The sequence below is a fragment of the Canis aureus genome, chromosome 10, assembly GCF_053574225.1.
Source record: "Canis aureus isolate CA01 chromosome 10, VMU_Caureus_v.1.0, whole genome shotgun sequence".
In the NCBI taxonomy this organism is placed as follows: Eukaryota; Metazoa; Chordata; class Mammalia; order Carnivora; family Canidae; genus Canis; species Canis aureus.
In genome coordinates this window covers 52,965,483-52,987,731 of record NC_135620.1, presented here as the reverse complement: position 1 = coordinate 52,987,731, position 22,249 = coordinate 52,965,483, and the positions used below count along the sequence as shown (strand labels likewise).

The 22,249-nt window shown below is 52.7% G+C and overlaps 2 protein-coding genes and 1 long non-coding RNA gene across 10 annotated transcripts in view; 2 read left to right on the top strand and 1 right to left on the bottom strand.

The window, feature by feature from the left end:
- Positions 1-356: 356 nt before the first annotated feature.
- Positions 357-2,715, top strand: RPP25L (ribonuclease P/MRP subunit p25 like). Of its 4 annotated transcripts, none has more exons than XM_077912368.1 (2): positions 357-512; positions 1,872-2,715. In XM_077912368.1, the coding sequence occupies exon 2, from the start codon at positions 1,906-1,908 to the stop codon at positions 2,395-2,397; it is 492 nt and encodes a 163-aa protein (XP_077768494.1). In that variant the 5' UTR covers positions 357-512; positions 1,872-1,905; the 3' UTR covers positions 2,398-2,715. The 4 variants fall into 4 exon arrangements, with proteins under 4 accessions (XP_077768494.1, XP_077768492.1, XP_077768493.1 ...); XM_077912366.1 differs by lacking the exon at positions 357-512 and adding an exon at positions 606-712; XM_077912367.1 differs by lacking the exon at positions 357-512 and adding an exon at positions 638-749.
- On the bottom strand, positions 1,237-19,756 carry LOC144322387 (uncharacterized). Of its 2 annotated transcripts, none has more exons than XR_013388039.1 (4): positions 19,624-19,756; positions 15,597-15,845; positions 6,944-7,106; positions 1,237-2,179 (listed from the first exon to the last, which is right to left on the bottom strand). It is a non-coding gene; the product is annotated as an uncharacterized LOC144322387 (long non-coding RNA). The 2 variants fall into 2 exon arrangements; XR_013388040.1 differs by having other exon boundaries at positions 19,574-19,727.
- A 633-nt stretch (positions 19,757-20,389) lies between these two features.
- CNTFR (ciliary neurotrophic factor receptor) overlaps positions 20,390-22,249 on the top strand; it is a 38,504-nt gene continuing 36,644 nt past the window's right edge. For 2 of the 4 annotated variants that reach the window (XM_077912358.1, XM_077912361.1), the window contains exon 1: positions 20,788-20,938. The gene's annotated coding sequence lies outside the window, so the exon portion shown is untranslated. Of the gene's footprint in view, positions 20,512-20,787; positions 20,939-22,249 lie in introns of those variants that run through there. The other 2 variants (XM_077912362.1, XM_077912359.1) reach the window with 2 other exon arrangements.

The following is a 22,249-nucleotide window of genomic DNA, read 5'->3' as shown; positions in this document are numbered from 1 at the left end:
CTCTATCCCAACTGCTATTTCCTTTAAATTCTCTGAAACATTTAACAAATATTTGAGCGCCTATTATACGCTGGGCACCATACAAGTCTCCGTGGACACGCCCCCGGCGCCCCATGGTCCGTTCCTTGGCGGTGGGGGTCCAGTTTCCCCACTCCCACCCGCCTTGGCGGCAGCCAGAGTGTGTGCACACAGACCGGTGTAATTGGCCCCTGATGAAAACCCTCGGTGGCCTCTTGCCCTCAGAATGTGGTCGAAGCTCAGAACTCGGTGACCAAGGCTCTCCCTCCGCGCAGCAGCAGCCACTGTAAACGGAACCTCTGCCCCCCGTCCAAAATGAAACCCACTGCTTCGTTTCTGCTATGGCGGTGGGCCCTACCGGTGACGCAAGCCCTGCCATCTCGTCAGGGCCGGATCCTCTCCATCTTTGGGACGCGAGTCTCTGATGGTGGCTCCTCTCCGCTGGGTTCTTCTGTGCCCCTGCCCCGAGGCGTAACAGCGGAGGCGGCCTGCATGTTCGTGGTCTCAGGGCGTCCGGGCTCAGGTCACGCCTGGACGTCCAGGCCTCCCCCGGCTGTCCCGCGGGGGCTCCGCGAGCCCCTGCCCCTCGGGCCCCGCCCCTGCCCGGCGTGCGCGGCCCCGCGGCTTCGGCGCGCGCTCGGCCTGCGCGCCATCTTGGCTCCGGATCGACTTGGAGGCGTGCGCAGCCCGGGCGGTGAGCGCTGGAGCTCAGCGGGGTCGGGGGTGCTGAGGTACAGGGAGGACACGGAGGCTGGCTCCCTGGTCTCTGCGGCCTGCTGGGCTTTGGGGTCCGCTCGTGGCGGTGGAGCGGGCCGAGCTGTGGGCCCCGCTCCAGGAGCAGCCCCTGCAGCCGCCCGCGTCGAGCCGGGCCTTCCGAGTTCCAGTGACCTGGGTTGGGGGCATCGACACGGAATCTCAGGGTAGTGGGTGCTCGGCCCTATTCTGAGGACCCCCGAGTTGGGGAGGGGTACAGTTCTGTTTGAAGAGCATTTGCACGAGGGCTCTTGTCTCTTGCCAGGGAGCTTGGAGTGTAGTAGGAACGTCAGCGAGCGAAGTGAGGGGCCTTGTCCCTGCCTCAGAGAGCTGTGGGTGAGGGGCGCTCGGGCTAGTTTGAAGAAGTCTAGGGCAGGGGTGTAACCGGGACACGGTGCGAGAGCACCAGGCTTGGGGGGTCCCAAACAGACCAGGTTCTGCCACTGACAAAATCCAAAGGCAGAGTGATGGCGAAACAAGAAAGGAATTTATTTCAGTGGGGTCAGCACTGAGAAGACAGCAGACTAGACTCAGAGACTGTCTTCAAAGAAAAAAAAAAAAGACTGTCTTCAAAATGCTGACTATTTTAGGTTTATTTATATAAGGAGAATGTGGGACAAAGGTAGGTGCAATGGGCAGTAAAGGGCAGGTCCATCATTGTCTTAGGTCCAATCAAGAGGGGGATCCTGCTGGCCTTAGGGCTGTCCTTATTGCTCCAGGGGTAGTTTTGGTTCCCATCGAGGGATGCTTTGTCTGCAGGGTGTTTTGCCTGAGTTAAAAGTAAGCTAGAGGAGCGCCTGGCTGGTTCAGTAGGTAGAGCATGCAACTCTTGATTTTGAGGGTTGTGACTTCAAGCCCTACATTGGGTGTAGAGCTAGCGCTTACTTAAAAAAAAATAAAAAAGATAGGCTGGAGATGCCATAGGCATCTGTGCTGAGAAGTGGGGGTGGGGGAGAGGGGGTGGAGTGTGTATGTGTGTGAGGGGTTATAGTCCTGTTCCTGGTAAATATGGGATGAGGAGCAGAACCATTTGCTGGAGAGCTGGGGCTGGGGGTGGCTTGGGGCACATTGCCCAACATTCATTTGACACTTCCCTGCAGTGGGCCGTGAAGTCCAGACACCACAGCAAGTGGGATGGAGCACTATCGGAAAGCTGGCTCTGTGGAACTCCCAGCACCTTCTCCAATGCCACAGCTACCTCCTGATACCCTGGAGATGCGGGTCCGAGATGGCAGCAAAATCCGCAACCTTCTGGGGCTGGCACTGGGTCGATTGGAGGGTGGTAGTGCACGGCATGTGGTGTTCTCAGGTTCTGGCCGGGCCGCAGGGAAGGCGGTGAGCTGTGCTGAGATTGTCAAGCGACGTGTACCAGGCCTGCACCAGCTTACCAAGCTGCGCTTCCTGCAGACTGAAGACAGCTGGGTGCCAATCTCACCTGACACGGGCCTGGATCCCCTCACAGTGCGCCGCCATGTACCTGCAGTGTGGGTACTGCTTAGCCGGGACCCCCTAGACCCCAATGAATGTGGCTACCAGCCTCCAGGAGCACCCCCTGGCCTGGGCCCCACATCGAGCTCCAGCTGTGGCCCACGACCCCGAAGAAGGGTTCGAGACACTTGGTCCTGAAGATCTGCGGAGCAAGCTATTTTCCAGGCATGACTATCTAAGAATGGCTTTACCTTCTCTGAAGAGCCTCTTGTAACTGCTCAACATCCCCAACAAGACCTGAATCTGCACAAGTGGGCCTCCCTGTCGGGCTTCCCCTTCTGTCTGGTGTGTGAAAAGGGACTGCTATGAAGAGTACAGGTGTGCGGTCTCAGCTGGGTTCTGGATTGCTTAAGAAGGGTTTACTTGGCATTCTACCTATTGTGCCTCTGTTCTTTATTCTGACAGAGATCCAAGGAGTGGGTTAGGAAATAAAGGATCTGCCCATTTGTCTGATGACCATTTGCTTGACCTGCTATGTGGAGGTGGGATTAAAGTAGGGAGAGTCCCTGTACCCTCTTCCCTACCCCAAGTTCAGGGACATTTTTCTTTCTCTGCAACATTTATTACAGTTTAGTGGTTAAGGTCATGGTCTCAGGTATTGACTGCCTGGATCTGAATTCTGGTTCTGCCATTTGCTACTAAGTTACTGCTCTGGACCTTGGGCAAGTAGTGCTCTGAGCCTTAGTGTTCCCATCCATTATAACAAGATATATGTGGTGCTTACCTCATAAGGTTGTTATGAGGATTGAATATAGAAATATACACATATGACTTTTAGATACCTCTTGGGCATGTAGTACTATGTAAATGTTAATTGCTATCATTAATGACTCCACTTACAAACATGTTTTTTCTATCTTAAAAACATAGCTCATGGGACACCTGGCTGGCTCAGTTGAAATATCATGTGGCTCATGATCTTAGGGTTGTGAGTTCAAGCCCCATATTGGGTGTAGAGATTACTTAAATAAACTTTAAAAAAACAAAAAACAGCTCAATCTGATATCTCCCCTCCAGATCTCATTCTTCATTTTTAGCCGTTGCTGCTCCTTTTCTGTCTCAACTTGGCCTTAGATTCTGATTCACCGTGGTAAGGTCAGGGGCATGAGGAGAGAGGTGATGATTGGAGTGGTCACCAGGAGTCTGCAGGAACCAGAGCAGGATTGTGAGCAGTGATAGATTCAGTAAAGAGTTGAGTCAATTGGATTTCCCACTGGACTTTGATGCCTTCTCTAATGTATCCAGTAGACTGAGTGTCCAGTCACCAGGAAAGCACAGACTTGGAGCACTTCTGGGCTCATGGCATGGAGGGCCCAGTAATTTGAGAGTGTTGATGTTTGGCTGAATCTAGGTGGGAAGGGTTAGGATGTTGGGAGAAATGGAGGACTGGAGGCCTCAGTAAGGGCTTTGGGCAGAGGTGAGAGGACCATAAGGCCAGAAGGCTGTGGTCAAGCTTTGAATCCTGTGTCCTATGCTTTCCAAGGTAGGTTGCCCAGAGTGATAGGGAAGGCTGAGGGAGGGGCAAGGGATGAAGATTCAGGGGATATTAGAGCTAGGAAACGCTCTGAATAGCTGCCCAGCCAGCCCTCTCAAATACAGAGGGTCAAGGAACATCTAACACACCCCTAGAGGCTGTGGCAGACTCGTGTCTTGCTAGCAGCAACTGCCTGACTTCTCCCCATTCTGTTTGTGTCTAACTCAAGTTTTTGCTCCTTCCTAGCTTCTGCATATTGCCTTTTCTCTAAGCATCTCCACTTGTGTGTCTTCTACCATGAACAGCTGTCCGAGTGTCACTAGTCCCCAGAGCTTTAGGGCCAGGCCACTGGCCGACTGTTCATATGTGGCTCAGCATCCTATTCTGATTCAGCGTGCAATGGCCATGGTGGGATGATCACTTGGAATAAGCACGTTGACTGGTCCTGAACAAATGATTCAGTTAGGTGGTATCACAAGGTCTGGAAGTCCTAGGAGGGGCTCCCATTTGGGCAGCTTGTTAAGGCACCACCTGGGAACTCCAGGATGATGGGAGGGGTTGTGTGAGGGAAACTGAGCTAGGGTCAAGTCTCTTGGGGGGAACAGCATCTGCAGTTCGGAGAATCAGTAAATAGGCCACAAGCTAAGAGAGGGATGACTAGTGATTCTGGGGAACTTTCCCTCCTGGGTCTCTACAGGGCCCAGTTGGAGCCTAGAGAAAGAATTTTAGGGAGGGAACCAGAGAGAAGATAGGCCTTTAGAGTCAGAAAGCTTGACTCAACTTAGAAGGGAGCATAAGAGTTGTGTACAATTGCTGATTCACTTTCTTCCCACTTCTTTATCCACTCCAGTGTGGCTTCTGCCCCGATAATTTCTTAGAAAAGATTATACCGTGGTATGAGGTAAGGAAGTAGAGACAAAGAAGTGGGATTGTGAATGGGAGGACACAGGTATTAAATAGTTATAGAGGAATGTGGGATACAGAGAGTTTTTTCTTCATTTTAATGATTTAGAGAGTTGAGCACATTTGTAGGCTAATGGAAGAAGCTAGCAGAGAAAGAGATTAAAGATGCAAGATACTGTGGATAACTCAGAACAAGACTCTAAAGGGTAAAAGGGAACAGGACCCAGAAGCATGGAGGTGTGGGCCTCCCAAGGGGGACCAGAGAGAGGACTCCCTATAAGTTCCCAGGAAAAGAGTTGTAGATGGGTGTGCATGTAGATGGCTGTGGAGATGAAGGTGGGACATAAGGGAGTTTAGGTTTCCATCTCCCCTTGAAGCAGGAATCCAGCTCTGCTGCTGAGACTGAAATCAGCAGGCTGGTGGGAAGGCAGTATGAGATAATTGTGGCAGGAGACCTAACCAGAGGGGTACAGGAGGATGAACAGGCCCATACTGTTCCAGCCCATACCAGCTGAGGCTGGTAACAATGAATTTGTAGTGTTTTCAGAGTGAGCTTCAGCAGCACCCATAGGACAGGTGAGGACTCAGAGAAATCACTGTTCCATTCTTCCAGACTGAGGTTAAGACTGGCAGAAATGATGGAAGAAGAATGAGACTAGCAAGGTGTAGTGAAGGATCGAGGAATCCAAAGTGGGTCAGGAGAGAAGTGAAGATAGAAAAGGGTGGAGGAAAAAAAAAAAAAAAAGAAAAAAAGAAAAGGGTGGAGGTCACTGTCCTGGAGATCCACATGGAAATGTCGGGTGGGGTGGGAGGAAATGGAGTAGTTGAGAAAACTAGGACAGGGCACTGCTGCTATACCCATATGTAGGGCTATCATACCAAAGTATCACAGACTGTGTGGCCTAGAACAACAGAAATTTAATGCTTGACAGTGTTGCAGACTAGAAATCTGAAGTCAAGGTGTCAGCAGGGCCATTTTCCTTCTGAAACCTATAGTATAAGAGAATCTTTCCTTGACTCATTCTAATCTCTTTTGCCATCAGTCGTTAGCCTTCTTGGCTTTTAGATATATCACTCTAGTCATTCATCTTCACATTTTCTTCCCTTGTGTCTGTTTCTATGTCCAATTTTCTCCTTTTTATAAGGAAACCAGTCATATTGGATTAGGGCCCACCCTAATAGCCTCATTTTATCTTGATTACCTCTGTAAAGATCTTATTTACAAATGAAGTCATACCCTTAGAATATTTTCAGGTATTGGGGTTAGGACTTAAACATATCCTTTATGGAAGAACATAATTCAACAGTAGTTGAAGGATGAGATGGAAGAGTCAGTGGATTTGAGAGTTTTAGGACCTGACTGTTCTTGATTGTGGGCATGAGTGTGGATAGCTGGGTGGCCTGGAGGGAAGGTCACTGAAGATGAAGTTAAGAGGCTGGGGTGCGTGACAGTGTGTGTGTGTCGGGGGCAGGAGTTGGGCACCTGGAGTCATCCAGGATGGAATGTGCAGAGTATTCTCACTGCCTGTTTTAGAGGCAGCATGTAGGTGATTTTGTTAGCTTTGACATGGGGACTGAACACAATGTGCCTGGAGGAGTTAAATACCTGCCTTGTGCAAGCAGGTACCAAGTCCTGCCAATTTTGCTTCCTAAATGTGTCTCTGCTCCTACAGTTTCTGTTGTTTTGTGCTCCTCATTATCTTGGGGCATCCTCCTTACTGGTTTCCCTGCTTCACTCCCTTTTGAGCTCTCCTTCAAACCAAGTTCCCTTTGTTTAGAATGCTCTTCTGCCAGGTACCTGCATGACTGTCTCCCTTCCTCCTTCAAGCCTTCGTTCAAATGTCATCTCAGCAAAGGTCTTTTCTGACCAACCCATTTAAGATTACATTAGTCAACATTGCTTGGCACATCACAGGTGCTTGATAAATATTTAATGTAAGAATGAATGAATGTTGAGCCTCCAAGTACATGGCTATACCCAAATCTGTCATTCTTCTTCAACCTCCCCATGTCCAAATTAGAGGACAAAAATCCAAATTCATTCACCGGATGGTCTTAAAGGACCCCTTTGCTTGATCACTGCCATGGCTCAGTCCATCTTTGGCCCAACTCCCTTGGATCTGGGCTCTGGCCACACTAAATGCTTTACTCTTCCCAGGTGCCATGAGATTTTCTGCCTCAGGTTTTGCTCTTGCCATTCTGTCTGCTTGGAACTCATCAAGAGTGTTCAAAGGACACTAGTAGTGGACTCTGGGTACTCCTTCCTAAGGACCCACCTCCTCACCCCCCCCCCCGGCCCCCCCTTACAGTTTGGGACCTGGCTTGATTCTGTAGGGTACCTCCAGCGCTGACTTTGGTCCTTTCACCAGGAGGCAATGCTTGGCTGCACTTCTGAACATGGCCACAAGGTGGCAGCATTTACAAAGGGATGGCCCATCCCTTTGCAGAGTTTGTGCAGATTCCCAGGAGCCTTAAGACAAAAAGGATAATCTAGGCTTGAAACTTGGCCTTCAGTAGCCACAAAGATCTCTCATTTGTTCAACAAACAGCTAATGATTACCCGTAATATGACAAATTTAGTCACTGGCTTCAGAACCTCCAGTCCCACTAGAGCTATAGCCACATACATAGGTTGTTTCACTATTGGTACATATAGAGAGATTAGGGAAGTTCATTAGACTTTAAGCGTTCAGAACCCCTCATCCAGTCTTTAGGGACAGACAAAGCTTCAAAGAAGAGATGATGCCTGTGTAGAATCTCAAAAAAGCGCCAGTAGTAAAAAGTGAAAAGGACACTCTGGGTAAAGAGCAGGCATGAGCTAACATATAGAGGTGAGAAGAGCACAGAGATCATCACTGGAGCAAGAAGTTCAAGGCAGGGAGTGTGAGGAGTGAAGCTCGGGGTGGGGGAGGGGAGGTGGTGGAGGCAGATAGGAAGCTCCTGAGTGCTAGGCCAAGGAGCTTGGACTTTTTCTTGAGGGTGATGGGGAACCCTGGGTGGTGCAGCGGTTTAGCGCCTGCCTTTGGCCCAGGGCGCGATCCTGGAGACCCGGGAACGAATCCCACGTCGGGCTCCCGGTGCATGGAGCCTGCTTCTCCCTCTGCCTGTGTCTCTGCCTCTCTCTCTCTCTCTCTCTCTCTGTGACTATCATAAATAAATAAAAATTTAAAAAAAAATTGAGGGTGATGGAGAGTCACTGAAGGCTTTAAGGAGGAAATGATGTGGGACACCTGGGTGGCTCAGCAGTTGAGCGTCTGCCTTTGCCCAGGGTGTGATCCTGGAGTCCCATCCCACGTGGAGCTCCCTGCAGGGAGCCTGCTTCTCTCTCTGCCTGTGTCTTTGCCACTCTCTCTATGTGTCTCTCGTGAGTAAATAAATAAAATCTTAAAAAGAAAAAAAGAGGAAATGATGTGGCATATCAGAGAGAACTCTGGCTGCTACAGTGTGGCAAATGGATTGGGGCACCGGGCAGGAAGGGCAGTGGGGAGGTTTCTAAAGGGACCAAGGGGAGATGGTGAATACAAAATTATGGCTGGAGCAGGCCTTAGAGAAGTGCCTCCCAGCCCACAAGGGCTTTCAAAGCCTGGCACTTTGAAAGAGTTCTTGGCCCAAGTACCCTCTTCACTACCACTTAAGCCACCTCAGCCCTTCTGTTTCTGAGGTTCCTTTTGGCTCTATCTTAGCTCCCCTGGTTATTCTAGTTGGAACTAGGATCTTTATCAGTTTCCATGTGAGGTCCACAGTGTCCTACATCCCATTCTTTTGGTAGATCTGTCAGCCTTCTGCTCACACCACATCCCTTCCCTCAGGGTGATCCTTTTATGCACCTCCTTCTCTGACAAACAACAGACAGAAGTGTGACTGAGGGGCCTCCTCCACCAGGGCTGTCACTCCTGCCATGCCCCCACCCTCAACCAGAGTTCATATGAACACATGAGTGCGTGTGCATGTATGTGTATATACGCATGCATGTGTACTATTGATAGGACTGATGCTGAGGGGAGGGCATCTCTGGCAGGCAGAGGGGCATCACCTGAGGAAAGATCTGAAGATAGGAAAGTATGAGGCAGTGTTTGGGGAATGGGGGTATGTTAGCAGGGTCTGGTTAACCTTTCGAGGTTGGGCCTGGAGCCATGACCATGTACTGCAAGCAGGGGGCACCACAGCCAGGTTTTGAGCTAGGATTGGGAGAGTCACCTTCATTCATAGTCTCATGAATATGCACAGAACCTGTTGAATTATGCAGACTGAAAGGATGTAAATGTATATGCAAATTTGGCGCTGCCCTCCCTGTTGCTATGGAAACCAAAGAATAGCAAAGGGGGCCCAAACCCTGGGGAGACCAGGCTGGAGAGACTGGAGGCCAGGAGGCTCTCCTCTGTCGCTTGCTTTTTCCCTTTCCTGCTATTTTGATCATTTTATTTGCCTCACTCTTTGTCTCCTTGCTCTCTCTCCATCTCTCTGCCCCTCTTGATCTTTCTGTCTCCAGCTCTCTCTTTCTCTTTCCTGTTTCTTTGTTTCTGTCTCTGAGTTCCTGTTCATCCCTGTCCATATATCTTTGACTCCATGTCACTGTGGCTCTATGATGCTGAGACAACATTTCTCTGTGACTTCATGTCTTCCCGTCTCTTGGTCCCGGTCTTAAACTGTAAGGCTCTCCCCCTCCTTCTGTATCTCCCTGTCCCCATGTCTGACTCACATCTTTTTCCTCTGCATCTCTATTTTTGCGTCTGACTCTAATTGTGTCTATTTCTTGGCCTCTCTTCCAGGTTCTCTCTCCTCTCTTTGATTCTGTCTCTCTGAACTTCTTATTCTAACGCTTGTCTCTGTCTGATGGGAAGGAAAGAAAGCTGCACACCTGTCCTTACCTGACGGCCGAGCTGCCTGCATGTTCAAAGATTCCTGGGTGCTCTTCCCACTTAAAATCCAGTTTCAGGTCTGCCCCCTGCCAGTGTTGGCATAGGATCCCTATGACAGGCCCATGCTGGCTGCCAGTACACTAGGGCTCCTGTTCCAGCCTCTGCCTACCGCGTGACCCTGCCTAGTGTTTCTCTCTCCGGATCTGTAGTCCCATCTCTCTCCGTGAATCTGGTGGGCATCCTGAGGCAGTGATGTGCAGAGAATAGGGAACTGAGAGGTAAGTCTTAGAGGTTCATACATACATCTGGCCCTCTGCCTAAGGGCTGACGTGAGGTGTCTGGCTGGGGCCCAGGTATGGGGGTGTCTGGGGCTAGTTGAAACCAATCCTGGCCCCAGAAAAGACTCCTTGCTGAGCCACAAAATCAGAACCTATGCACAGTCTATCCATGCTTCTGTGTGTTGCAGCCTTAACCATCCAATTACCTGTTCAGGGTCTTTTGCCCCTCTGTCATTGGGTTTATATTTATAGAGCACCTGTTCTACACCATGCCTCTGCCTTCACAAATCCAGTGATACAGAAAGGACATCTGGACTTTCTGCATCTTCCCCACCCCTCCCAAGAAGGGACTCTCTGGTCCAGGTGGAAGAACACAGATTCTTCAACCACTGTAGATTCCTATCCCTGGTAGGCTCACTTGGGGGTGTAAAGCATATGCAGCTGCAAAGTCATTGATCAAGGCTAGGAGAAACAGCCACAGAGATACATAAGAGATAAGAGCCACAGAGATAAAGAGATCAGAGATCAAGGCTAGGAGAAACAGCCACAGAGTAGAGAGATAAGAGACTGGATCTGTGGAGGCAACTTGTCTCCATATAGGGTTTGGAATGGGGTGTGGGAAAGTAGGCAGAACTCAGGGTGAGAGGGTGGTCCAGAATAGTTTCAGGGCAGGTAAGCCACCCTATGTAGAGATGGAAGGCTTCCCCCCTTCTGTCCTGAGCTCTGGGCGGGTTGCCTTACCTCCAGGCAGGCACTAGACATGGGGGATCTGGCCTGGGCCCAGGTGTGGGGGCAGTCAGAGAAGTCAGGGCAAGTCCCCCTTCCTCCAAGAGACTGCCAAGCTGAGCCCCCAGCTCTCCTGTCTCGCCAGAAAGGACACAGACATAATCACTCTTCCCTCCATCTGTGATTCACCCATGTTCAGGCCCAGGCGTGATCCTGCTGTCAGGAATTCCATGTTTGAATTAAAAACCTCCCTGGAGGGGCACCTGGGTGGCTCAGTGGTTGAGTGCCTGCCTTCGGCTCAGGCTCAGGTCTTGATCCCAGAGTCCTGGGATGGAGTCCCACATCAGGCTCCCCAGAGGGGAGCCTCTCTGTGTCTCTCATGAACAAATAAAATCTTAAAAAAAAAAAGAACCTCTCTGGACACCCCACCCTACCTCACCTCGCCCAGTTGCCCAGTTGTGCCAATGGGGATTGGAGCAGGATCAAACGGCTGTCTGGGGGGCTTCTCGTAAAGCCACACACGGGGAGAGAAAGGGGGGTAAGGGGAAAGAAGGAGAGTGAGAAAGATGGAGAGACAGAGGATGATGGATGTAGAGGGAGGTGTTGGAAGACCATGAAAGTCAGAGGAGACCTAAAGACATTGATGGGGAGAAAGCCAAAGCCAGCAGATGAAGGGGGCAGTGGTGCCCACCAGGCTAGTGCTGAACACTTGACTGGATCTCATTTAACTGAATGTTAACAACAGTCCTAGGAAGTAGGCACTATTCTATTATGATCCCATTTTACTACTGAGGTAATTGAAGCACAGAGGCATGAAGTCATTTCCCTGAAGTCACAAAGCCAGTAAATGGTGGAGTAGGTATTTGAACCCTTCGGTCTCACTGAAGAGCCAAGAAAAGAGACAGACATAGTGACAGAGGTGGGGACAACATTCCCACACCAGCACTCATGGGAAATCTGGAAATCTGGGAATCCTGGAATCGTCAGGCAGCTGTGCAGCGGAGGGCCTTCCCAGAGGCCAACAAATAGGCAGCTTCCTATCCTTTGTATCAGAGACAAGGACTGTGACAAAGAGAGACATTAGAGCAGGGAGAGAGATGGAAAGGGCCACATTCTAGGCCACAGAATTCCTTGGAGGCCTTCTTCCTTCCTTCAAGATGTGCAGCCAGTCTGCCCCTGATCCAGATTTGGCCCAGCCAACACCACCTGGCTTTGGTGGGGCCCCATCTTTGAGATTCATTCTTTCTTCCCCACAAATTGACTGAGCACCTACTAGTAAAGAGGCACTCCTGCTCCACATCTCCTACCTCTTTCTCTTTCACTATTGAGAAATCCTTCCCATTGTGTAATTTCAATCCCTTAAAGTAGGTGCTGCAATAAGGGATCCAGATTAGAATTTGGTAACACTTCAATATGGAGGCTTAGGCTAGCCGAGCACAGAGAAGAGGTCTCTGAGGGCTGGCTTTGGGTGCCTTCTGGTTGGAGGCCCCCGTCTAGTTGGTTTTGGGAAGAGGGTCATGGCCCAGCTGGTGGGGCCCTGAGAGCTGAGCTGTCAGCAGCAGGGAGGATAGGGTTGAGAAGAAAACCAGGAACTATCCTGAGGGAGCCGGGGAGTTGGCGTTATGGTTTCTAATGTCTTAACCCTGGTTTCAATTACCCCCAGGGTCCCCAGAGTTCCCTGGCTGTTGAGGGCTCCCAAGCTCGAGGAATGCTCAGGACCCTCCTGGGAATGCCAGAAACTAGAGACTCAGGGATAGGAGTCTGGGGGCAAGGGAGCTTTTCCATCCTCTTCTTCCCAGTGTCTGGCTGAGAAAGCCCCCCAGCCCAAGCAGGGCTCAGGGGACAGCAGGGAGGCTGGGGAAGGAGGGGCCTTGACTCTGCTCACAGGCTTCTGTGAAGGGTCCACCTCAGCCAGCTCCTAACACCAGCTTTGTCCCATTGGCCTCAGCCCAATCCTGGCTGCTAAAGCCTAGAGCTCTTTCTTGGCCTCACCAGGCTCCTTTTTGGTCTTGTGACAATGCTGACTCCTGGCTTTCCTTATGTCTCTGGGGCAACCACACCTTCCTTCCCTGCCCTCTGTGTTCTGTTTGTTTGTTTTGTTTTTTTACAGATTTTATTAATTTTTTTATTTGAGGGAGAGTGAGGGAGCATGCACATGTGTGTATGTACCACACTAGATCACAAGGAGAGGGAGGGGCAGAGGGAGATGTGGGACTCACTCTCAGGTCCTGAGATATGACCCAAGATGAATTTAAGAGTCAGAGGCTCAACTGACTGAGCCACTCAGGCACCCCATCCTCTCTGGTTTTCAGTCATGGTTCCTAGGGCTTTGCCTCAATCCTCTCCTCTCCTCCCACTCCCTCTCATCATTTTCTCTCCCTGCTCAGTGATCTCTCTTGTTATCTCCTAGCTCACTCAGAGTGCCCAGATCAGTCTGAGATTTTGATGAATACCCACAACCAGTAAGAACCAGTTACAGGGGGCACTGGGAGCTGCAGACCAGGGACTCTGCACTTCCAGCCAGGCAGCCCTCTCTCACCTTCTGTGTTCTTCCCATCCTTGTCCTTGCTGGCTGTCATCCCACAGCCCCTTCAATTGGACATGTCAAGCCCCAACTCCCTCTAGCTCAGTGAATGGCACCATCATCTCCCAGTCACTCATGCCAAAAACCTGGGAGTTATCTGCGCTTTTGTACACAATGTTCCCTCTGGACCTGGCACACAGTAGGTGCTAATAAATGCCTGTTGAACTGAACTTAATTCAATTTTCTCTCTTGGACTCCCATCTGCTCCTGTCTCTTTCCCTAGGACTTGGTGTCTTTGGCATTCAGTCTTCAAATCTCTAATTTTTCTCTGTCTTCAGAATCACTACAATTGAGTTTTTGAGGGAGAAGTTGGGGTCTCTTTTCTTCCCTCTGCCCCCACCCCAGGGAATCACAGGCTGGCTGGATATGGAGCTAAGGGAGGAAGCCAATCTTGGGGCCATGTGGCCCTCAGTCCTTTTTGGAAATCTCAGCCCCATTATTAGGGAGGCAGCCCTACAGCAGCAGGGATCAAAGCCAGACTCTGGGCGGTCACTGGAAAGAGACAATCCTTTGAAGACATGCCTCCTCCATGAAGAATTGGGGGAGAAAGAGGTCAAGACCCACTGAAGTGGGAGGAAGGGTAGGCGAGACTTTGTGCTTTTGAGCAGGGAACTAGTTTCATGCAAATTTTTACAAGATGAAAAACTGAGTCTGTGATTTTGCAAGTCTGTGCCTCTGTTCCAGCCTTCAAACACACTTAGTGTCCTAATTCTTAGGTTCTCTGTCCTCTCTTGTCCCTCTCCCCACCCCTCATCCCCTCCGGTTCTTCTTCACTCTGCCTGACCATCTGCTGCATTTTCCAAACTTGTCCCAGACGCCAGGATTACTGGGGGAGGGTCCTTGGAAGAGCAGACCCCTGGAATAAGTGTCCAGAGGTCTGTTCTCTGTATATAGGGTAGCACAGAGCTTCCTCTGTCAGGGAGCAGATGGAGATGAATCTGAGTGCCCACTATCCCTCTCCCAAAGCCCTGTTCTCTCTTCAGCCCCATGGCCCTGCCCCAGGCCAGGCTGGAGGTCTCCCTCCTAGGATAAATGCAAACACCTCTTCCCTGACTGCCCCACCTTCAGCCTTAACGTTGATCACTATCCTATATGGCAGCAGCCTCAGTGATCTAAAACACAGATCTGGTTATGTTCTTCACATATTCTCTGCCTTTCCAGGCCTGCGTGGCCTTGGCACTAAAGGCACTTCAGGATGTGGTTTCTGAGCCACTCAGGCTATCTCAGTCTGCCTTCTGGGTCTCTGCTTAATCCCTTACTATGTGCCAACCCCTCTTTCCCATCCCTTGAGGCTGTAACGCATTCAGGCAGTTTTCCCTCTCCTGTGCCGTGGGACTTCACTCCTCAGGTCAATGTTGTCCTGCTTGCTTACATCATTCATTCATTCACTCAATATTTATTTAAATCTCATTCAATGTTAGGAGCACCTGTTCTATGCCCGGCCCTGCTCTAGCTATCACAGGGCTGCCCTCATGGAGCTCACAAGTAACTAGGTAGTTAAACATCATACAATTTACTAGAAGGAAAAAGATTATGGCACTAAGGGAGAAGACAAAGGGGCTTAGGCTAGGCTTCTTTTAGGTGACATTTAGGCTGTCACCTCTCACCTAAGGGGGCTATGGAGTCAGACACAGCATTCTCACATGGACAAACTGTATAGTTACCAATTTTGTTTAGGTAAGTCTTCCTTGACTAGAATGGGAGTTCCATGAGGGCAGGGGATTTTTTTTTTGGGGGGGGGCAGGGGATTTTTAAACTTTTTTTTTTTAGACAAAACGTAAACAGTAAAGTACACAAAGGGTACAAAGCTGTACCCTTAAGGGTACAGCTCAAATTTTGACATACATGTCTAAACTCTTAGAACTGCCACTCCAACAAAGGTTAAGTGCAGTTGCAGCTTCTATTATTGTAAATGAATTTGCCTATTCTCAAGCTTTATCTTAATGAAATCATTCAATATATACCCTTTTGTGTCTGGTTCTTATTTTTTTCTTTGCTTAACATTTTGTCTATGAGCTCTATCCATTTTTTGTCGCATGTAGCTACAGTTGGTTCTTTTGTATTGCTGTAACTACATAATCTATTTATCCATTTGGGTTGTTTCTAGTTTGAGACTATTATGAATAAAACTGCTATGAACGTTCATTGTGAGGTAATAGGGCATATATATGTTCAGCTGAGTAGATCCTGCCAAACCATGTTTCAAAGTCGTTGTACTAACTTAGACACATGTCCGCAGTGTGTGGAGTTCTAGTTCCTCCGTATGCTTGAGAGAGCAGGGATTTTTGTTTGTTTGGCTCACTGCCCTATTCTCTCACTTAGATCAATGCCTGGCATATAGTAGATGCTCAATATATACTTATTAGCTGCCTTATGAATGGGAGGCCATCAGCATTCCCGGGGTCCTATTTTGGTCCTGGTACTAATTTGCTGTGCTACTTGGTCAGGTGACTGCCCCTCTCTGAGTTGTTTCCCTGTCTGTAGCATAAGGGAACTGACAGTAGGAGCATTACCTTTCAGTGCTGTCTAGGCACTGTGAGAGCTGGACACCTGTTCATTCATTCACTCCACTTGTATCAGTTAAGGTCCTACTGTGTACCAGGATGGCGAGGGTGTGATTTGTGACGTACCACTGACAGCCTCTTTCAGGTCAGCCAAGACCAAGGGTCACTGCCCATCTTGTCCCCAACTCATTCTTCTGGAAGTTGTACCTCCTCCCTCTGTCCAGCCCTGACCCCAGGGGGAGAGGGTCTGGACTGAGCCTGTGAATGGAAAATGTGATTAATAATCAAAAAAACATCCAAGAGGAAGAGACCAGGAAAACAACTTGGGGAAAGCTCCTCGCCCAGGGGAGGGGGGCCATATCCTGGGCCTTGGGACAGCTCCGGCTGCCCTCCCGCCGCCCTTTCTGGGAAGCTGCCACAGGAGTGGGTAATTTTAGCCAAAAGCAAAAAAAAAAAAAAAAAAGCTACTCTAATTATTTATTAAAAAAGATGTCCCCCCAATGTAAATTGTGCTACCCCTGGAGGCTTCCCCCTGTTACTCCGCTCCTAGTGGTCCCCTCTTCTTGGTCAGGCTGGGGGGCCCTCGAGACACTGGGTTGGGGGCAGAGGGGGAATTTCAACATGAAATGTTTTGTTCATTAGCAGAGAACATAGGGGGAAATTCCCTTTCTGCCTCTGCTTGGGCAGCCCAGCCGAATACGCAAAAGCTATTTTGAAAAATAGAGTCTAGGCTGCAGAGTGGGGTAGGGGTTATATGCGGGGGTGGGGTGGGGGGGTAGTTGGACACAGATGTGTTCTTCCCTCCTCTTAGACTCCGGACTTTCAGGGGTTTCCTGAGCCTTAATCCTTCCTTCTTTCAGGGATTTCATTCTCAATGGCTCAGGTTGCTTTCAAACTTCCTTCTTAGCAAAACAGGAGGAACTGGGGTTAGACTGGCGTTAGAACTTCCAACTAAGGAGGAAGGAAGGATATCAGAGAGGGAGGCGAGGCTTTGAGCCTATCCAAAAAATTTAGAATTCTAGTTGGATATGTTGGGATCAATAGGCAGCAAATCTGAGGGGGGCCTGGAGCAGGAATGAAAGCACCCCTTTCTATCAGCATGGCTTTAGAGGGCCCCAGTGAGCAGGGAAGTGTAGATAGATCCAGAGAATTGAGAGCAATTAATTCCAGGCTGAATACTTAGGTTTCCCCATCATAGTTTCAGCTCTCTCCTATTCTCTACCTTTAGGGAATCTTTGCCCTTTTCTGGTGCCAAGGTTGGAAGGGTCAGGGCACACTTAGGCAGTGGTCCAAATAACAGGATTCCAGAAGGGGCTCTGCAGCACAGGGTGTGTTGTAAGTGGGTCTAGGTGCTGTCCCAGGATAGGGGTAGGTCCTCCCTGAGGGGCCGGGCTGGACCCTGAATGTGTGTGTGGGTGCTCAAGGGGCCCCCCTCCCTGGCTCGGCCCGGGGCTGTGTCGGGATCGGGTTTCTCGGCGCCTGGAGCCTCCGCGAGGCCGAGCTGTTCCCGGTCCCGGGCCAAGCCGCCCCGGGCGCTGGCACAGTGAGAGGAAGCAGGGGGGGCGCAGTGAGGGGGAGTGAGAGGGGGAGGCTATGAGAGCTTTTACGTAACTGCCTCCCAGAGCCGGCCCCTACCGCCAAACCCCAGTGTGGGACTTTGTGTGATTGAGAGTGCGTGTGCCTATGCGTGTGTGCCTATGTGACACGTGGTATGACTGAGTACATGGCTGTGTGTGTGTGGCTGTATCTATGTGTGAGGATGGCGTACAAGTGTGTGATTCAGAGAGTCCTGCCCTTCTAGGACCTCTAGCTGCCAGTTGCAGGGGACCCTGACTACCAATGTACTGTAGTGAGGCTGAATATAAACATTTGACTCTTTGAGACTGAGTATGTGACTTTACATGATGGTGTGTTTGGCATTGGTAGGCAAGATAGAGATTGTCTTTGTATTTGTAACTTTGGATAGTCAGGTGTGTGACCCACAGTGGAAAATTCTGATGGTATGGCAGGTTAGAAGAGCATCATGTCCCAAAGGAGCTCTAGAAAAGGTAGGCCACAGGAGGTGGGATGGAAGCTCTCCTTCCCTGAGGGCATATCAGTAGGAATGGGGAAGGAAACTTGCTACCTAGCCTTGGGATGGCAAAGCTGATTCCTGGGAGTGGAGGGGCACAACGGGGTCCAAGGTTAGGTCATGTGCCATGGTGAAGGGTGAAGCCAAAAGTCCTGCCATAGAGCCTTCTTTCAGGTGTACTCCTCAAGAAGGTGTAATACTCCAAGTTGAGAACTTCTTCCCTCAATTTCTCAAGGTTTTCCAGGGTTATCAAATCTGGAATCTACATTACTTGCAGGGGGCTAGGGCTCCCGACTAAGGGAGTTTTTTCCTGCTGTCCCTCGTGGGAGAGGCAGGTGTTGAAGAAGGGTGAAGATGGGGTGGAACAAGGGGGATGGTGTCAGTGAAGTGGGGTTTAGCTTAAGGATAAAGGCACCATGATGGAGAAGGGGGCTGGTGCAGAGCTAGGGCAGCTGGGGATAGGGGTGCCTAATGAAGCCTGAGAAGAGGGCACCTGGCTGGCTCAGTCCCTACAGCATGCTACTCTTGATCTTGGGGTTGTGAGTTCCAGCACCACCTTGGGTCTAGTAGAGATTACTTGAAAAAAATAAATCTTTTAAAAATATAATAAAATTAAAATTTAAAAAGCCTGAAAGGAGATAGGGCCAGATCCCGCAAGGGCTTTTACACCCCACCTAAGAAGCCTGGCTTTGCCCTCACGGCCCTGGGGTATGGGAGGGTTCAACACAGAGACTTAGGAAGCTCACAAGCTCCTGGGCAGATAAGGCATTGAAGGCAGCAGGAGCAGAAACCCACGAAAAATCCGTTGCCCCAGCCCAGGTGGGAACAGAATCGGTTGGGAGGGCGGCGGAAGGGCGGGGGCCGCACCCACAGGTCCTTCCGCGGTTGGGCGCTGCCGCTGAAACCGAGACGCAGCCTTAGGGGTACGCGCCTCCCGCACTGCCCGCCAGGTGTCGCTGCGGCACCGGGGAAGCGGGCGCGGCCGCTGGGTGCAGCGCCTGGAAGTTGCTGAGGATCAACGGACGCCGGGATCCGGTCCGACGTGCGCCTCTCGTCCTCGCTAATCCTCTGACACACCGACATGTCCGGCTCCCGGCTCCCGGATGCCCCGGGCAGAACCTGTCCCGGCACCCGCAGATATCGGCACTGCTGGCTGCAGCCCCCGAGTCCCCAGGTGGAGAGGGGACGTTGTCCCGGGCGGAACTCCCCACTGCTCTCAACCTGGCAGAAGGAGGCAGTGTCCGGGAACACGGGAGGATCCCGAGGTCAAGTCAGCCCACCCATGACCCGCGGATCTCACGAGGAGCGGGGGCCGCCTGAGCACCCAACTGCATCCAGGCCTAGTTTCTGCTCGGGATGAGGAGCAATTCCTGACCCCTCCTGCCCTCCCCTAATTTCGTCGCGTGGCCCCCGCTCTTTCCCAGGGTCCACCTTCCTGTCCTCGTCCGTGGCTCGGGAGTCTGGAGGCTTCGGGCCCGAGAGGCCGGACAGGGGACGCATACTTGGGGTGGGGATGCACAGGCTCTCAGCCTGGCGCCACTATTTAACTGTGTCTTTAAGCCCCTGCCAGCCCTCTCTGAGCCTCAGCCCGGGCTGACCCCTGCCGGTTGCACTGAGGGGATTTTGAAGCCGTGGAAGTGAAAGTGAACAGTCCCGGCAGTGGCGGGAAGAAGGTTTTTCCTCTGCAATTGGAGTCCCTAAGGCACTTCTTGGGAAAGGGCCCGGGCGCTCTGGGCAGCCTACTGGGGAAGGGTGTGAGGAAACCTAGATAGTTCCTCCCCCCCTCTCCCCGCCCCCAGCCCTGGACCGGCTCCCAGGAGGGGCAAGGCGCAGGGATTATGGGTCAAAGGTCAGGTGAAAAATCCATGGGGTGGAGATGGGGGTGGGCCACTCGTTCTCCGCTTCTGGCATTAACCTTTCTGTTGCGCTCTCGCGTGGCTTCAGAAATCGGTCGGGTTGTCTAACCTTAATCCCCCATGCTGTAGTCAGACGGGAGGCCCCGGGGCAAGTGAAGTGAGCACACTGGCCCCTCCGAGGCCCAGGCTGCGACACGAACACTCGAGGGGTGGACCTCCAGCGCCAGACTCGCGCGTGCCCGGCATTCTGGAACTGCCCATCCAGGCGTAGAGGATGCACCGTCCCTACCCTGTTCATCCCAGCGGAGGTTTCTCCCTAGGCCATGGGCCCCGCGGGGCGAGGAAGCAGAGGGTAGATGTGGTGGTGTCACCCAAGACTTGGTGGGAGACGAATGCCTGGGCTCCCGGCCTGGTCCATCCTGGTCAGGGGAGCGCAAAGCCCCCTTTCCCTCCAAGCGGGGAGTGTATGTGTTCGTGACTGGGAGGGTAGTCGTTGCCGGGAGCAGCAGGAATAGGAGAGGGGCGGAGACGCCTGGCCTCCTGTACCCAAAATGGGGCCTGGGGGCTCTGGCTCGCGCTCCTCTCCCAGAGATGCCGGTGGGAGGACCCAGAGAATTGGCCCGGGGTGTGCCAGGGTGTCGGTACGAGGCATCGGGGCCTGAACAAGAGGGAGCGTTCAGCAGCAGAGACCTGGCCAAGGCTGAGTGAGAGAGCGAGTGTGAATGGGCGACCTGGGAGGGGAGAAGGGGGGGGGGGGGGCGCCCAGCGTCCCTAGGGATCCGGCAGAGTGGGTGCGGGTACGTGTGCACACGCGTTTTTGAGACCCGCGGTCGGGCCTGCGCGTCAAGCACAGGGGCCACAGCCGTCTGGAGGGCGTTCCCGGGAAAGGGCGAATGTGAGCGGGCCACGCGTGCCAGTGCGGGCGAGTGTGCCAGCGGGGGAAGGGTGCGTGCGAGCACGAGTCGAGTGGGAGTGGGGGCTCACAGGCCTGAGCAGAGTGAGTGTGTCCGCGCGTGCCAGGCGCGGGAGCGTGCCAAGGCGGGGGCGCGCGGGGGCAGTGGCCGGGAGGGGGTCGTGGCGCGCGGCCGCGGAGGCGCGGGGAGACAAGGCGGGAGGGGGAGGGGAGCGAGGGCGCGCGCGGCCGAGCGGGCGCCCGCGGTCACATGGGCGAGGGAAGGAGGGAGGGAGCGCGCGAGGGAGGGAGGAGGATGGGGGGGTTAAAGCTGCCGAGCGCCGAGGAGCCGGTGCAGAGCGGGCGGCGGCGGCGGCGGCGGCGGCGGCAGCGGAGGCGGCGGCTCCAGCCGGCGCGGCGCGGGGCTCGGCAGCGGGATCCGGCAGCGGCGCTAGCTCCGCGCTCCGTGCCTCGCTCGCTGCCCGCGGTGGTCGAAGGGCGAGGCGCGGAGCCCCGGTGGCCCGAGGGCGCGGTGAGTACCCCGCGGCGGACCTCGCGCGCGGCCGGACCCGGACGCTCAGACCCTCCCGCTGACCGACAGACCCGCGGCCCTCGTGCGCGCGGGAAGACGGGGAGGACACGCGTGGGCCCGCGACCCGGGGGGAGAGGGAAACGGGAAAGTTCAAGGGAAACTTTGCCCGCAAACTCGGGGGCGGGGGCGCGTGAGCAGCCGCCCCCCGCGTCCGGGCGCGTCGGGGGTTGGGCGTGGTGATGGTGGGGGCGGACAATCGGCTGGGGGGAGGTGGCCGGGGCGGATGTCCTAGCGTCCCTATTCTCTCTCACCCCTCAGCAGCGCGCCCCGGGGCTGGGAAATTTCCGGAACTGGGGGGTCGTGATGACCCCCGCGCGCCCGGAGGGGGCTTCCTTCTCCCTTAGAAATCTAGACTTCAAAGCGCCCAGGGGTGTGAACGGACGGTTGCGCGTTTGCCAGTGTTGTGTGTGTCCGTGTGAATCCGCGCGCGCGCGTGTATGTGTGTGTGTCGGTGTGATCCCGCCTGTGGTGTCCTCATGAGTCCGCCTGTGTGTATCTCCATGTAGTGGGTCTCCTCCAGTGTCTCTTTGTAAGACCTCCAGTGTTGTGTGTTTGTGTGAGTCCGCTTGTGGTGTATCCCCGCCTCTTTGTGAGTCTGCCTGTGTGTGTCTCCCCCAGTGCGGTCTGTGCGAGCCGGCTTGGGTGTCCCTGTGTTGCTCCGAGTAGTGTATCTCCCCGTGCGTGGGGGCTGGGCCGCCGGGAGGTCACCAGACGGACAGCTCTCCTCCTCGGTCCCTCTCCTCTCCCGAGCCTCTCCTGCGTCTAGCTCTCACACTCGCTCGCTCCCTTGGCCCCCTCCCCCCTTCAGTAGCTTCAGGCGGGCAGGACTATTTCACGCCTTGTTGAAAATTCAGGATTTTCTTTCCCATTCCGTCTAGTCTCTTTCTTTGAGAAGCGTCTGTGTGTGTGTGTGTGTGTGTGGCTGGCAGCTTGTCTGCAAAACTAGGTGTGTGTCTGCATGCCACTGTGGGAGTGTGTCTGTAGGACTAGTTTTGCTTGTAACACTTGGTGTATTTGTGTCTGTGTCACTGGGGGTGTTCATGTGGCTGTAATCACTGGGGTGGGAATTTGAAATGCTGGGTGTGTTTGTGCATTTACAATTGCTGTATGTCCAGGGTGTCTGAAACTGTATTTGTGTGTGTCTAACTCTGGGTGTGATGGTGTACCGCTGCATGTGTGGGGATGGGACTTGAACAGTTGAATATTCCTATGGCTACAGGGCTAGCCAGGACTTGGGGGATGGAGGGGCCT